Below are 16,453 nucleotides of genomic sequence, written 5' to 3'. Positions count from 1 at the left end.
TACTTCATAATCAGTAATCCTCGATAACATGAGTTACCCTTGATGGTGGGCATGCCCTCTGCAGGAGTGTAAGGAAAGACACTTGGGCCCAGACGAGTTCCCGGTGCAGCTGCAGCTGCTGTGGCCTCAGCAGGACACGCACCGGTTCTGCCTACGTGAGCGCCTGTCGGCGCAGTCGGCACTGGCGCTGCCTGGCACCAACTCGGCTGATGCACACTTGCTGCAGGACTACTTCCTGCGCTTTCTCTACCACCAACCGCGTGATCGGGACTACTCCGACCTGTGCCAGCTGCCTGATCTGACGGAGCAGACACTTCTCGAGAACCTTAAGGCACGCTTCGAGCGGGGTCACATTTACACCTATGTTGGGTCCATCCTCATCGCTGTAAACCCTTTCAAGTTTTACCCCATCTACAACCCCAAAGTAAGTGTGGCTGCTGATGCTTTCTGTTACCACACAGTTTGGGTGTGGGGGAGGAACATAAAAGTGGAGGTGACTTGCACACATTTGCTCTGTTATAGAAACACAGAATTTCACAAGAATGCTGGTTCCTGATCATTACAGAATAGTTTCTTGGCAGAATTCTAAGCTGAGCTAATTGATTTTCATTCTAGTCAGTTTTGTTGGCAGCAATGAAATAGTGAGACAATGAAAAGAAGGAATTTTTATGTGCACATACTGCAGAATTTCAACTTTCATGTTTAGGGAAAGTCGCAATTGTCACAACTGGCGATTGGGTATTTACCACCTGCTATGGTCCTATTATTACAGGTTGTTTTAATGGGCTCATCTGGTTGTCATTTGGGACTGGATTTTTTAAAAAAGTTTTGTTTTAGTGTGGCACCTGCTGATCACCAATGTTTGTGTACCTGTTGTGTACCAATGTTTCGTGCACCCATGCTTGCTGAATCCTCGAAAGTTTAAATTGATGGCCTGTCTTATTTTCACAGACTCGTATAAGCCTCATTAAAAACTTGTCTGATTCGTTGCTCATGTGGAATCCATGTATGTATGAATTTAATTGTTTGGTTTGACTTCTGCAGTATGTTCGGCTGTACCAAAATCGACGGCTTGGTGACTTGCCCCCTCATATCTTTGCCGTGGCGGATGCGGCCTACCATGCCATGCTGCGTTCCCACTCCAGCCAGTGTGTGGTCATCTCAGGAGAAAGTGGCTCAGGCAAGACTGAGAGTGCCAACTTGCTGCTACACCACCTGACAGCTCTCAGCCAAAAGGGCTCATATGGCCGTGGTGTTGAGCAGACCATACTCAGTGCTGGCCCCGTGCTGGAGGTAAACACTTCTGTATTGTGTTAAAAATATATTGCAGTTGGGGTTATCATGCTGTTAAACTTCTGGGAGCCCTATAGGTTTCAGAAAGGGCCAAGAACACCTTTTATCTGTGTGCCCTGACTTGTGCAACAGAGTGCAGATATGCAGCCTTTAAATAACCCTTCATAGTCATTTCGTCATGTATGCACACAGCTGCAAATAGATTGTTGCAAGGCTGTCAAAATAACTCGTTTATGTGAATGGCTGACTTGCCCACTTTTAAGCAGAAAGTCACTATATGGCTCAGCAATGTTGAGACCTGTCTCAAGACAGCTGCTACTTCAACTTGTTCTCTCTCTCTCTCTCTTTTAAAAAAAGCAGTAAGGATAACTGCTAACATATGTTGCTGCATGTTGCACAGCTCTGTGAAAAATATGAGGATGCAAAGATGGATGTAATGGAAGCATAAAAAGCTTCTTTATGGAGCTGTATCTGGCTGTGCTGTTTTGTGATGATGCATGTAGACAAAGTAGCTTTAAATTTAATCTCTGGTTTATCGCATCCTTTCTCACTGTTGCCAATTTTCTCAACAATCCTCGAGCTAGCATCTGAGAATGATAATATATTAAGTGATTTTCTCTTGATTCTAGGCTTTTGGGAATGCCAAGACCAAACACAATAACAATTCAAGTCGATTTGGCAAGTTTATCCAAGTCAACTACAGAGAGAATGGCATGGTTCATGGGTAAGACAACCAGCAATGACTATTGAAAACATACATAATTTGTCAACGGCACCTGCTGCTCACTTTCCATGTGTAGCTTCCTTTTTAAGGAACACTAAAGAGAAATGTTATGTCAAGCTGGGTTTGGTAAGCTAAGCTTATGGAGTACTGTAAACATCAGTCTCACTATGAGCAGAGTATTAACAAGTCAGGAAAAACACAGAAACGATACATTGCTCCTTCTGATGTTGTGATGTTTTGAAAGCATCTGCTCAAGTCTAGTTAGCACTGTATTGATGAAGAAGGATTACATTGCATTCTAAAGGAACAAAATACTTGGCATAGTGAACTTGAACTTTTCCTAATCAAAATTGGGCCAAATATCAAAAGTACTTGAAAATCCATAACATCATATGAAAGTGCCAGTGCTGGAGTTGGGGCACAAAATTGGCATAGTGTTTTATTTTCTCTGCTTATCAACATCTTCCTGTCCAATAAATTAGAATGAGGCTTGAAGAAATACTTCCAAGCTAAACTAACTTAATGCTATTGACTGTATAGATGTGAAAGCACTTGATAAAGCAGCATTATTGCTTAATTTAAATTTTGCTGTGCATTATTGTGTGTGGCCTTCATTACATTTGATTTCATAACTATCATGGACCGTACTCACTGCATAGGTGCAATTCTGAAAGTAACTTCTCATTCTCCTTGGGGGTCCTTCAGAGCTGTAGTGCAGAAGTACCTGTTGGAGAAGTCACGCATCGTGTCTCAGGCCAAGAAGGAGCGTAACTATCATGTCTTCTACTACCTGCTGGCGGGGGCCTCCAAGGAAGAGCGCGAGGAGTTGCACCTGACTCGTCCTGAAGACTATTACTACCTCAACCAGGTATAATGCATGGATAATGATACATTTTATTTTTGTTGGAAGTGGTGTTATCTTTGGTGCCGAATGCATGTGCTGTTGTAGTGGTAGCTTTCACAGCACAACAGCAACAGGATGGGTGCTTTTGAAGTTTGAAGTGAAGTTTATTCAATAATATGGTGAAACAATACCTACAAGCCACAGTCAACTTCCGATTTTGCCGATTCCCTAGGGGCTTCAACAATGTCCGAAAAAATGAATGCATGCGTTTTACTGCCCCCAGGGCACAAATCGCCACAGGAACATCCGAAGTAGCTCTGAAGGGCTGACATTACGCTTATTAGGCACATTGGTGCACATTGGTGACAGGAGATGGCGAGTGCACGCATTATAATTAAGGAATACATACCGTTTCTCGTGACAATTGCCCCTTCCCACTCTTGATATGCTTCACTGCGATACCTCGTGTATGCTTTGCCGAGTAACACAGCTGTATAGCGGCGAAGCTGACTTTTGGGGACCAGTAATATGCAATGTGTTGTGCTTTCCACGCTTCGAAGCCATCGGCGAGGACTACAAAGGTGGAGTCAGCGCCATTGCTGGCAGTGGCAAATTGTTTTAATGAAAAACACGGCTTAGAACAGCAAGAATTTTCGTAGTGAACATTGAAGCAGCTAGACCTAGCGTTGCCGCGGTGCTGCATAGCTATGGCTGTCAGCGGATCTGTGTGTGAGGGCACTGGTTGGAGGCGGTAAGATAATAAAAATGGTGGTGTTGGTTGCTCCGATTAATGTCATTTTGGACCTCCGGTCATGCCAAAAGTTTGGAAAATCAGATGGTGAAGGGTTCTTGCATCCGAAATTCCATACTTTCTTATACATTGACTCTATGAGTGCTGCGAAAGCGTACAAATTATCGGACATGCCCATAAAATTGGTTGTTGACTGAGTATGCAGTAAAAGGACCCAACGTGAAATCACTTTTAAGACACCAGATGACACCAGTGGGGGCAAGGCTTTCATTTGATAAGAAATTTTGTGATCTGCTTTTTTTGTGAATGTCAGATAAGCATCAGGATGACACATGCAAATTGTGCCAGGAAAGGCCAGCAACCCTCAAACACATGTTGTGGGAGTGCAATGTAATTATAGGAAGGATGGCAGTTACTCCGGAGACACTGTTGTTGAGGTGGGCCGCCGCTCTGTGCAGCTCAGACCTCGACATCCAGACGTGGGCAGGCGAGCTAGCCCGTTAGGTGGGGTTGAGGCAGGGCTTTGACGATCCCCCATGATGAAAGACCTAAGCCCTGCTCACGTTAAACCTTGCTGGACGTTCAGTAAAGTTGTATCCGTCCATCCATCCGGAAGAGCAACCAATGTTCTTCAGGAGGTGTGTGTTGCCATAATGTTTGCACACTATTAGTCTGACATTCATTACAATGAAGTTATATAAGACACAGAAATATCTCTCTTTTACCCGATATTTATTATAAGCATATACTCATTATAAGCATATATTCGTTACATGCTGATATCAATAAGTATTTTAGATTTACATCGTTATATCTGCCATTTTGTCATGTTGACATTCAACTGGTCATGAATTTTTTTCGAAACAGATGATGGTTATAATGTAGGGGTGTGAGAATCTTAAATATCACTGAATTAAATCGAATATTTACCATTTGATTTTTCTAATGTTCAATATATTCGATATCGAAACACGTGCACTGCTACATGTCACATGCGCTGTGGAGCCCCTCGTGCTCGGTGCTGCCCAAGCGAGCATTTCACTTTGTTTTCGGTGAAAGAAAATTGCCGAGTGCGCTGCAGACGGGCTGCCCCAGCTGACATAGCGGACTTTGTCATTGCAAAAGCTCCTTGACACCGGCCCGATATGGGATAGCACACACTGTGCCCGAATGCCACGATTCTCACAATGGTGCCGCGTCGGCTTGGGCCACCTCAGTCGGTACGAGGGTCGTTCAGGTTGACAACACCGATCAGAATGATAACACAATGCAGACAGAGGGAACAGCAATGATAACAGCGCATATGTCGTAAAATGTGAAAGCATGTGTGAAAATTGGGTTGATTAGCCGCCAGTACTCATGCGGTGTTGAATACGCGGCAATGAACTTCACGCTGCTTCAACAGCTGTCGTTCTTCACACGTGATCACACGACCGAACACACTGAGCCATCTTACAAGCATATCAGCATCAAGCATTCTGCGATGGCTTGTGGCCTGTTATCACATTGGCCAGCTGCAAATTTTTGGTGAACACAGCCTAGGCCACTTAGGCTTAATGGTCATTGTTTTATTGGGCATCCGTAACTAAAGTTACGGTTTGGTGCCGAATCAACTCAGATATATTTGCAGCAGCAGCACAACATTCGGAAAGCTGGCAAACTGCTTCACAAACCAAAGTGAGCGTTTGGAAGTTGTGCGAACTTGCTGTGACCCTCTAGATTTCAGAATCTTTGACAGGTGTCAAATCACACGCTGAACTTGACAGTGAAACAGAGTGGAAGATGACTGCTCTTTACTGTCGGCACTGCTATGCGTGGAACGGTAATAGAGTCATGTGATGCGCGGTCATTTCGCCTGTCGAGCAGATTGACTTTACGATAACCCACCTTCCAGAAAGTTGGACAAGCCCTTTTGTATTTTTGAGAAAAATTGGAAAACAGTACTTCTTATGCAATTAATAAAAGATTGCTGCAAAAAACAGGTCTACTATTAAACTGAGAACCTCAGTGGTATTCAGTACAAATTCATGTCACTAATTCATTAGTTTCAGAGAAAAGAAAGCATGCGATTCTGTTCAGCAGAAATTCTATAGGTGAAAATAATATTTTCCAGACCTTCATATACTAGAACAGAGTTCTAATCAGTGCTGACCTGCTAATTTGGTGTTCCCATTAATAAGAGTGGACCTTACCATATTTCTTGATTTCTATGTACCTAAGTTATTGACAGCTTGCTACATTCGTTTGATGCCATGCTAGGAGACTGCTGAGCATGTGTTGCACCATGTTTTCTTGCCTAAAATTTGTAAGCATTAAATTTTGTGAAACATTTTATTCGATATCCGGCTTTTTTTTCCTTGATTTGAATCTATATTCTCTTCGAAATCTATGATTTGGTATTCACACACCCCTGGTGTAAAGGAACAGCTGTTTACAGAGACACTGTTCTCTTGTAGTGCCCAACAAATATTTGGGTCAAGGTTATTAAATATAAGTCGCATTGCAGGTTACATTATCATTAGTTGTGGTGTGTGATGCCCTGCATTCCAGTCATAGGCCAACATACTAGTGCGGAGTGGATGAAGGATGGTATTGGCTATGTGAAAGTTTTTTGCCAAAAGACAGGAAACCAAGCTGGCCTTCATTCTGCTGGCACCATTCTAAGTGTCATGTGTCCGCACTGTAAATGCTGATGATGTTGCATCTTTCTTTTTGGATTGAGCTGGGTGTGTTTCTGCAGAATAGGGCAATGTTTAATGGGTCACGTCACCAAGTTTGGCATTTGCTGCTGCAGTAATGCTTCCAATTAAGGCAGTAAAAATGCACCATTATGATAAGCTGTGTCAATTTATGGTGCATACTATAGGAACAGAGTCCGTTATATGGTGTGTGCCTTGAAAGAGTTGGTATTGCCTCTTATATGCAAAGAATTGGAACTGTTGCATTGTGCAGAGTCAGTGCTATACCTTGGAAGGCACAGATGAAGCACAAGAGTACACCAAGTTGATGGAATCTATGCGCATGGTTGGATTCAACCTTGACAAACGGAAAAGGTGTGTGCTGATATAGATGGTTTGTTTCCTTATGTTTTCTTTGCATTTTGCTTAGCACTGAATTTGGAGGTTGTGATACTACTCTTTACTGGCTATCACATATTTCAAGTGCTGTAGCCATTGCATACTAGTGGGAGCTTTTTATTAGAACTTTTCTTAAATGTGTTGCAGGTTGATTCGAGTGTTGTCAGCAGTGTTGCACCTTGGGAACATTGAGTTTAGCAAGGTATATATATTTTCTTATTTAAACCCTGTTTTTCTGCAATCTGCGATAGTGTGCTGCCTCAGGTTTCTGTGTGACCCGGTCCACACTGTGTTTGATTAGCTTTCTTCTGATGTGTCTGATTTGTTCAGTCTTGTGAGCTGAAATTCTTGAAAACCTGATGCTTCTTTGTATGGTTAAGAAAAAAATGGCAGCAGGTATAACAGAATGTGGAGCTTATATACATTCCTAATGTTTTCTAAGATCACTCTGACTGGTGGCCCTTTTGGTTCATTTTTATCCTGCAGAAGTCTACCTACCACAGTGATGAAGCAGTGCAAGTAAAGAATCCTGAAGTACTTTCCCTAATCTCCTCTCTTCTTGGGGTAAGGTTTCATGAGAATGTGTTGAATTGTCAAACATGTTTTTTTTTTTTTTTGCTAAGTCAAACAGTTAAATATACAGCAGCCCAAATGTGAGAAACTGCCGTCCCCAGCTCCCACTAATTATTTATTAAACGCAAACAGTTACTGGAATCTCTGCGTGCTTTTGCTAACTAGAAATAGTTTCATTAAGAAAGTACAAAAAAAACCAAACCTCTCCAGGCTTTGCTTGCTCGCAAACATGTCTTGAACACGGTGTTTCATGATGGCATCCTTAATGCCATTGTCATGTTGTCGAGCACAGCACATTAGCTTGTCATGAATGCAAATATTTAAAGGAGTGGCATTGCAGATTTATTAACATTGCATTTTTTTCTGCCAGCTGAATGATGCAATGGATGGAAATGCAGGAGACACTGTTGTGAACAGTGCTAGGTTTGAAGTGTAATCTTTGCATTGCTAACCCTAGGCTCCCATGCTGTGATTGCAAGCACACAGATGTGAGCCTATCGTGGCAGTCCATGCCGGTGTGAATGAATCAAAGAACACATGGTGCTTACATAGGAAACATTTATTACTGTTGTGTAAAAAATGTGAGCCAGCAGAATGGTAAAGACAACTTTCTCATTAAGGTAAAGGCTATGTTAAGAATAAATTGCACCGATCTTAGTCTTGTGCTTTGATGCATAATGGGAAACATAAAAAATAGTCCCATGCAGACAGAACTTATGGACTAGGTACGCACCCTGATGATTGCGCAATATTCAGGTGTTTAAGTGACTATGACTATCATTTAGACTAAGCAATTAGTGAATGCAGTGCAGATCAGATTTACTCTTTCTTTACTGGGCCTATAAAAATCTATCAATTTGGTCAACAGTTTTTCTACACATTGTTAAATACTCCTCTTTTAATTCTACTAGCAGCATCAGGTGCTGCCTTAAAGGATGACTAAACTTTAACTATTAGTCAGGTTTAAAAATTTTTGGCAGATGGGGGAGTCTGGAAAAATAAAAGTTCGGCTGAAGGTATTGTTGATGCTAGCCTCCAGTGATCCTAGTACTTCCTGAATAAAATGACGCAAAATTTGCGCTTTGTTCTATTCGCAACATAATTTTTAAATTACAGCATTAGTGAAGGTACAAATGCTTCTGTCTGGTTGTTTAATTTTCCAGTCCAACGTCTAGTCTGTTTTAATGATATCTCAAACAGTGGCAGATGCTCATGAGTGCTTGTTATTTTGATAATTGTGTTTGACTGATATCAAGTGCAACTTTATTTTTCCCACCATGGGTGGCTTTTAGCTATCAGCATTTCGACAGCATACGTGCAAATTATTATGAACAGTCCTTCCCGTGGTGCAGGGTGTTCACTCACGCGATAGCATGCAGTTCATTTCAGACCAACCTGTGACTGAAGCTGGACTAACACTCTAATCTCTTACATATTGAGCACCGCCTACGGAAGTGCCCTTATTCATTACAGCACAATATTCTGCAACACTTCACTTTACTGTACAATACTGTATAGACACTGAGCAAAGCATGTGGAGGCTCCAGCACCAGTTGAATGCACGCTAGACCAGTTTGATTGTACAGAGAAGCTGACCGAACGCAATAATCAAGTTTGAGGAGGCTACTGCATGCTTCCTGACCTGACAACCATTGCTTCTTGAGCTTAAAGAATGCAGTAAAAAGTATGAACTAGGTGGTTGCTGCAGTGAGTAAAAACAAATGCTCCCTGCACAGTAAGAACTTACCTGTTTTCACATTTGCGAAGTTACTGCTTCTCTACATAGCATGAGCATCACTTTTGATGGCAACAAATATGCGTAGTAATTTTTTTGTGTGGTCTGACTTACAAAAGTAGGGAGCTGGGAGCCAGGCACATATTTCATATACTTCAGATTTTTTCCTTTAATATTCATTCTAAGAATAGCAATATTTTCACTTTTATTCATGTTGCTTGAGGTGCTTCTTTGAAGTTTCACATAAGAATTCTCCAGAACTGTCTGAGCAATTACTGCTGTTTAGTATATTCAAAACACCAATAATCAGGCTATAATTTTATGTGCAACAACATACGTTGCAAATGTACTACATCTTGAAATAAAAGGCAAAAACCTAAAGCACTGAAAATGGACACATTTCTGGTGGTAAGGAAAGAGTTATGAGAGAATATTCTTTTGCTAACATTTGTGGCTGCGGATATCGGTACCAGTAGGTGAAGTGGTCAAGTGAAGTGCATTAAATAACCTTTTAACCTGCGAGTTTAGAAAGTGTGTTCTTATGAAATCAATGTCAATCAGTATGCAAAGTATATGGTTCTGGTAGAAACCCGTGACTAGCAGTGGTTTAGAGAGATATGTGCTCAAAATGTATTGTGAAGCGTGCTGGTGTTCCTGGTGCTATTTCTTTGAGCTGCACATGTTCTATTTGTTGCAGCTACAGAACTCAATTGGCACACTCTACCTATTCCTTTAAATTGTGTGTTGCTGTTTGGGTTTATAGGACAGCAAAGGAAATTACTTTATGCGAAGCTATGAGTGCAGTGGCCTGCCATTACTAATTGAGTATTGTCTACTCCACTTAGGTCAAGGAAGAAACACTCAATTCTGCCCTGACCACAAAACGTGCCAAAGCCCCTGGGGAGACGTTAGTCATTAGCTACAAAATGCCAGAGGTAAGACCAGGTGTGCTCCTGGATTCTCAATTTTGCAGTCAATGCAGTTTTCACCATCTTCTACTTTAAAGGTTATCAAATCTTCTCATGCAGAAATAAATAAAGAGAAAGAGAGAAAAAGAAACAAGGAATTGTTTTCCTGCATTTATCAATGTCAGTAACTTGGTGGGAAAGTTGCTAAATGTTGTGAGATTTTTGTCACCCCAAAGACAAAAAAATGTTTTCGAGCGACATAAATAACCAGAAAATTGTTCTAGTCCTCAGAGGAATTTAATAGGTTCAGTGCCTTGACTCCGTTTTATCCCATGGTTGATACATACTTTCATATGCCTATATTTCTAAAGGCACACTAAAGAGCTTATATAGTGAGCCACCTGATTGCATCCACGCTGCTTTTCTAGGCAAAGCAAAATGTGGAAATCTTATACCTTAAAATCGGAAATCTTATAGGAAATTAGGGGTTGTTTTGCCTTTTTACATTCTGACCATTGACAAGAGGGAATCTAAAGCGAAAGCTTATACTTCTGTCAAGCGGGCAGGTTAAGTGCACTTATGGGGAGTGCACTTCGGGGCCTTGGGTGAAAATTTAGGCTATGCGGTGCTAATGGGAAAACAGCGCACTCGCAGTAAAAACAACTTGGAAGTTTTTTGATGACATAGATTAAAAAGAAAAAAAAAACCTTCTAAAATGTGATTGTTTTACATAATGTTATACATAAAAAACAAACTTAATTTATATTTTCTGAACAAAAAAAATTAGGAGATTTATATTATAGGAGTGTTGCAAGTCAATCCCGGCCAAGGCGAACGTCTAGCCAATCAAGAACAATATGGTGGCGTGTGATGAGGGGGCATTTGATCCTGCTAGAACAGAATATGAGTGACTTCTGTTCTGATTATTTTGTTAAAAGCTGTTCAACAATTAAGATGAACTTATGTGTCCTTTGTTTTAATGCATTAGCTTTTGTACCATTTAAACCACTGGCAGTGAGGCTATGCACTCAGCCAGCAAAGTACATTCCGTGAACACACTGTGACCAGAGTACACTCTTCTGCAAGTGACATTCCACTTGCGACGTTTATATTTGGTAAAGTTCTCTTAAACTGAGTGACACTCTCCGTAAGTGCACTTAACTTGCCCGCTTGACAGGGGTATTCAAAAATAACAAGGAAAACATTTAGGATCAATTAAAACAAGAAATAAAAAAAATTTAAGGTAGCTATCGTCTTCATCAGTTTGGGACCTTTCACTAAATATATATGGAGTGTCTTGGGCTGTGACTTTGTGACTTTGTTAAAAAAGAAGTTACTAACTCTGAGGTCTATGCTTAAATTTTGTTGCTGTATGAAGGGGCTGGTTCTGTGGGCTCTGTGCGATAGTATTGATTTGTGCAGCATTTCTGTACTGACTGGCTGTCAACTATGTCTTTCAGGCTGTGGCTACGCGAGATGCTATGGCCAAGTGTCTCTATGGAGCTCTCTTTGACTGGATTGTTATGCAAGTGAACCATGCCCTGTTGTCTGCAAAGGACCTTCGGGAACATAAAGTTAGTACTGATATATATGGTTAGCAAGTGTGTTTAAGCAGGCATGTAGGGTTAGCATCTGGGTTAGCTCATATAGCAGCGTGGTTGTACTTTACGAGTAGTGTGACCTGCATATAAACAATAAGGGGGAGTGGCCGTAAAGGGAAGCTAGAAGCCTGTATAATGCTGTCCTTTTAAGAATTTTTCAGAAAGGTACAGTAACAATTGAAACAATGTGGGATTGGTATCATTGGCAAATAGCTACTACATTTCCTGTGTGGTTCCTAGACAGTCAGTGAATTAACGGTTTGCGTTCTCAGCTGGCTGTTGTCCAAGCTGTCAAATCAGCTGCCTATGCCACTGATGTCTTCTCTTTCTACTATGTGGTTGCAGGTATCTTGCATGTATCTTGCAAGTTTACTGGTAGAAAAAAGCAATGTCAGAAATCAACCTTTGGCTAAAAGTTTACCTTAGTTTTGAACTTTTTTCTGCCAAGCTACGCCATACCTCTTTTTTTTTTCGTTTTCGTTTTTCTACCTTTGGCTAATTGTTCTGTTAAGTTTAGCTTAGTTTTGAACTTTCTGCCAAGCTACACCGTACCTCTTTTTTTTTTCCTTTTCTTTTTTCTACATTTGTGTGTGTGTATTTTTCTTGTTTTTCTTTAATAGTCCTGACACAGGGAATTTTTTTTTTTTATTGATCTAAATACCTGTGCATGTTGTGGGATCTCGAATGTCCTCTTGGGACAAAATAAGGGCAAGACAGCAGTGCAAACAATCAAAAGGGCATTTATTGCGCCTTTTATACATCAATCAAGCCAGGCGAATCGATATCAATAAAACGTGCTTATGGGCGCGAATGAATTGAGAAAGTCCAACTCACTGTGACAGGATATCAAGCAAATATGTCCACCCCATGCCAGACACCACTGCCTAATCGTTCGCATGTACAGTCACAGGAACGGTGGTGTGTTTGAACGATTGCGTTCATCTATGCCAGTGACCCTCTCTGAAGTCTCTTGCGGGTCCTGGTCCCGCAGAGCGTGGTGACAGGTGCATGAGAGGTCTGTACGCCCCACTTACCCTAAGCCAAAAGAGGAAGAGGCTCTCGACTCTCTTGTGCCCAAGTAACCCCGCTGTTGGGTGGTGTTAACAGAGCAACAATTGTGCCATCTCTCGTACTAATGTGTGACTACACCAACTGGCGGTTGCGCTTAGCTGCATGTGGAAGCCGGATTACAGGAGATGCAAGATAAATGCGGGGAAAACAACACAAGGGGGAGCATAAGGGAGAGTCGCGTGTCTTCATTGTTTATGCTTAATTTCTTCTACAGGGCAACAGCATAAGTGTGCTGGACATATTTGGTTTTGAGGACTTTGGTGATCACAACAACTTTGAGCAGTTTTGCATCAACTTTGCCAATGAGCACCTGCAGTACTACTTCAATCAACACGTATTCAAGTATGAACAGGTGAGGCTACACAGCAACAGTCATTTCTTGCATTTATGGAAACTTTTGTTATGCTCATTATTGTTATTGTGTGCGTGTGTGTGTGTGTGTGTGTGTGTGTGTGTGTGTGTGTGTGTGTGCGTGTAGGCTGTACGCTCGGTGTAACATTTTAATGGAAAGCGCACGTGCGGTCATTCTGCAGACAGCCTCTGTCATCCTAGGTGAAAGAAGCAGCAGTTGTTTTTGTTTTTAAGTGTATAAGGTTACGGAAGTGCTCTTCCTTCCAGTTCTTTTCTTTTGTCTTCTTTCAATTTTTTCAAGCTCATGTGATAGTGCTATGCAAGTTGGGTGAAAATTGTGCAGTGCATACGACATCAGCTGCGCTAAGGAGGATGGTACTTTAACCTGTTTCACACTTGAGCATTTACATGCATGCTCAACAGTCTCAATTGTTTTGATGTCCACCTGCTTTGTTTTTTTCAACCCTTCGAAGGGCTACAGTTACCTATAATAAGATATGCACTTAAGTTTTTTTGCATGGCAGTGTTGTTCCAGATAAAGCCTGTGAATCTTTTCACTGCAGTGTGCTAATTTTGTGCAAAGTGGTTTTAAAACAACATTATTATAAAAGGAAGGCTTCATCAGGACAGTATCCTAAGTTGAGCACTCGGTTGTGATGTCCTGGCTGGGTGTTGTTTCTGGTCTGGCTGGGTGTTGTTTCTGGTAGCATAAATATTTCTCTCTTGATCTCCGTTGCAGGAAGAGTACCAGAAAGAAGGCATCCAGTGGAAGAACATCGAGTTTACAGACAACACAGGCTGCCTAAATCTGATTGAGGGAAAGCCCCATGGCCTGCTTTGCTTGCTGAATGACCAGTGCAAGTATGTGTTCGGATGCAATGTGGGCTTCTGACTCCATCCTGCTTAACTTACTCTATCCTGGATTTGGAGATTCATTGGTGGGTGGGCTTGCTTACACTTGCTCTACGGTTGTACACAGCTTCTCTGGGGCCACAAATGCCATGCTGCTGCAGAAGTTTGTGAATCACCATAAGAAGAATCCTTTCTATGACATGCCTCAAAAGCGGGAGAATGCTTTCCTGGTGCACCACTATGCCGGACGGGTCAAGTATCAGATCAAGGTTGGTATGAAGACCAGAGAAAATCATTTCGCTTTAAGCTGTGAAACAGACAACAAGAACTGTGTTAGTACACGATGCATACCACTGACATATTCAAGGCCTGTGCCTCCCTTACTGTTCAAGTTGTGGAAGTAAGGCAGACCTAAGGGTCAAGGCCAAGCCAGTGTGACTAGTTCAAATGTTCTATAAATGTAATTTGTTTCAGACATTTTCATTAATTAAAGAAAATCTCAAATGTGCTAGTATGTTGAAACACAAACCAGCCTTATATGAATATTGCATATAAATTTTCATATGAGAATAATTGTTTTTGACATTCACTTAATGTTGAGAACCATCAAATGTTCAGGAATGCCAAGATGGAATGGAACCTCATTAAACACATAGTTCCTTAAAATGTATTTCCAGTCTATACATAGTCACATAGAATTATCATTTTGACTAATAATTATATCAATAAATAGTGCTGTGTACCCAACACCTCAGCTTGTATTTCCCCTGCATTTGTTCCAGGTGCCTTGCACATGATGTTTAATACCGTAAGAAATTGTAAATTTGTTGCAACTCCTGAAATTTTAAATAAAGTCTAACTAAAGGGATACAAGGCTGAAGGGGTGCAATTATGCCTACTTGCAGTTTACTTCACTATTGCGACAGATCCTGAAATTTCAGCTGTTTTGACATAGAGCCCGCATTAGTCATTTACCACTTTGCACTCTTAAAACACAGCAGTGATGGACATGTCATGACAAGAAAGGCCTGTTAGATATGAACAGCTTGTGAGGTACAAGTATGTATATATAAGATGCCCAGTGTTTGAAGGTTAAAAGCCTGTACAAGCTGGCCATGTACAATGAGGTGGTTGTATGGGAACTAAAAGTGCATGTTGTGAGGTTGAGCCCATGTATTTTTTGTTGCATTCTCTATTGCTTTTCCATATTTCTTGCTGGTTTCACTGGTGCCTTCTGCTCTTCACTAACCAGGACTTCAAGGAGAAGAACTTGGACTTGATGCGGCCTGATGTGGTGATGGTGCTGAAAAGCTCTAGCGTCGCGCTGGTCCGAGAATTGGTGGGCGCCGACCCTGTGGCCTTGTTTCGCTGGGCCATCTTGCGAGCCTTCTTCCGCTCTTATCATGCATTGAGGCGCACCACCTCTCACAGTCAAGGTTTGTGCTTAGTTTGTGCATTGATAAAGTTGACTGCTTCGTAGTTTGGTCTTCAGTTCAATTTGATGGCTCCAAGAGCAGATCAAAAGCAAAAACCGTTGTGCTGTAATTTCAGTGCTCCCTACTTGTGGGCTTTGATGTGTGATAGAGCTTACGAAGAACATTTGTATGACAGTATCAATGTAACGGCCTTTGGAAATATGTGGTTTTAGGAGCTGCACTATTAGGGAAGGCTTTTAAATATTCAGAAGAGAAGACAGGTATGAAAGATTGAAGGCTATTTTTTTTTTAGACATCAGAGGACCACTGGGATGTTTCATTAGACTATATTGCTTAAAGGGACAGACAACCGATTTCTAAGGACCTGTTTTTTTTATGGCACAACGCAAAGCTCATCCTTGGCAGTGTAAACACTGCAGCAGTTACTTCCAAAAGCGTGTGGATATTTAGTAAGCAGAATTTTTCAATCTGAGCAGCCTCTAAAGAAGTAAGAGTCCCTCCTCCAGCAACACTGAGAGGTGAGAGCGATATCGATAGCCCGCCTCTCAAATTGTTCAGGCCGCCCATCATTCTGCTTTCATAGGAGGGAGTCTAACTGTGGTTAACCACCTACATTTTGACCTTTTCAATTACTTTTGAAAATAAAAGGCTGGTGCAATAAGTTTGCGTTGTTGTACAGACATTCTCATATTTGTACCAGGTATTTTCCCGACATGTGTACACCACGCGTACATGCGTAGAACTGGCCTCCCGGCCATTATAGTTTTCTTGGAACAGCTACGCCATCACCCATTTCGAATTTTTTTCGTGCAACCTGGTTATAACAATTATCGGTTATAACAATGGAGTTTTCATGGGAATTGAATATTGTTATAGGTGGGTTCAATTGTATTGCCTGTAGTGTGAACACACTGTTTTCACTGCTCTGACAGTGCCTCTATGTGTGTAGGAATATGGCCTGTAGCAGCCGGTTCTATTTGTTTAGATAAATGCATGGAGGAAGGAAATAAACTAGGTGGGAGCATTACGTCAAGCAGCCAGCCTTCCTGAGCCAACTCTTCATGAAGCTGCCCCTTTTGCCTCTTCTCTCTCAAAAAGTTGGCACAACACAGGACCCCGCTCGGCATACTTGGCCCAGAGGGCTTGATTCCCTGCCGGTGTAGCTGACACACACTTACTTGGGTTCTTTGCTACGTGCCCAGTGCATGTTTTCTCCCAGTTGAGGCAGCATCAGTGT

The 16,453-nt window shown here is 41.7% G+C and overlaps 1 protein-coding gene across 2 annotated transcripts in view; it reads left to right on the top strand.

Moving 5' to 3' along the window:
- The window catches only part of LOC135919417 (unconventional myosin-IXb-like), an 80,969-nt gene that overhangs the window by 12,843 nt on the left and 51,673 nt on the right, over positions 1-16,453 (top strand). For both annotated transcript variants that reach the window (XM_065453240.1, XM_065453239.1), the window contains exons 3-15: positions 65-424; positions 1,045-1,293; positions 1,923-2,017; positions 2,723-2,885; positions 6,565-6,665; positions 6,837-6,891; positions 7,176-7,253; positions 9,843-9,932; positions 11,366-11,479; positions 12,792-12,929; positions 13,668-13,789; positions 13,908-14,049; positions 15,033-15,216. In XM_065453240.1, the coding sequence (XP_065309312.1) occupies positions 65-424; positions 1,045-1,293; positions 1,923-2,017; positions 2,723-2,885; positions 6,565-6,665; positions 6,837-6,891; positions 7,176-7,253; positions 9,843-9,932; positions 11,366-11,479; positions 12,792-12,929; positions 13,668-13,789; positions 13,908-14,049; positions 15,033-15,216 (1,891 nt within the window). The remainder of the gene's footprint in view (positions 1-64; positions 425-1,044; positions 1,294-1,922; positions 2,018-2,722; positions 2,886-6,564; positions 6,666-6,836; positions 6,892-7,175; positions 7,254-9,842; positions 9,933-11,365; positions 11,480-12,791; positions 12,930-13,667; positions 13,790-13,907; positions 14,050-15,032; positions 15,217-16,453) is intronic.

This window comes from Dermacentor albipictus, chromosome 1 (assembly GCF_038994185.2).
Source record: "Dermacentor albipictus isolate Rhodes 1998 colony chromosome 1, USDA_Dalb.pri_finalv2, whole genome shotgun sequence".
NCBI classification, from domain to species: domain Eukaryota; kingdom Metazoa; phylum Arthropoda; class Arachnida; order Ixodida; family Ixodidae; genus Dermacentor; species Dermacentor albipictus.
Note: the sequence above shows the minus strand (reverse complement) of the source record. Positions and strands in the feature narration are given on the sequence as shown.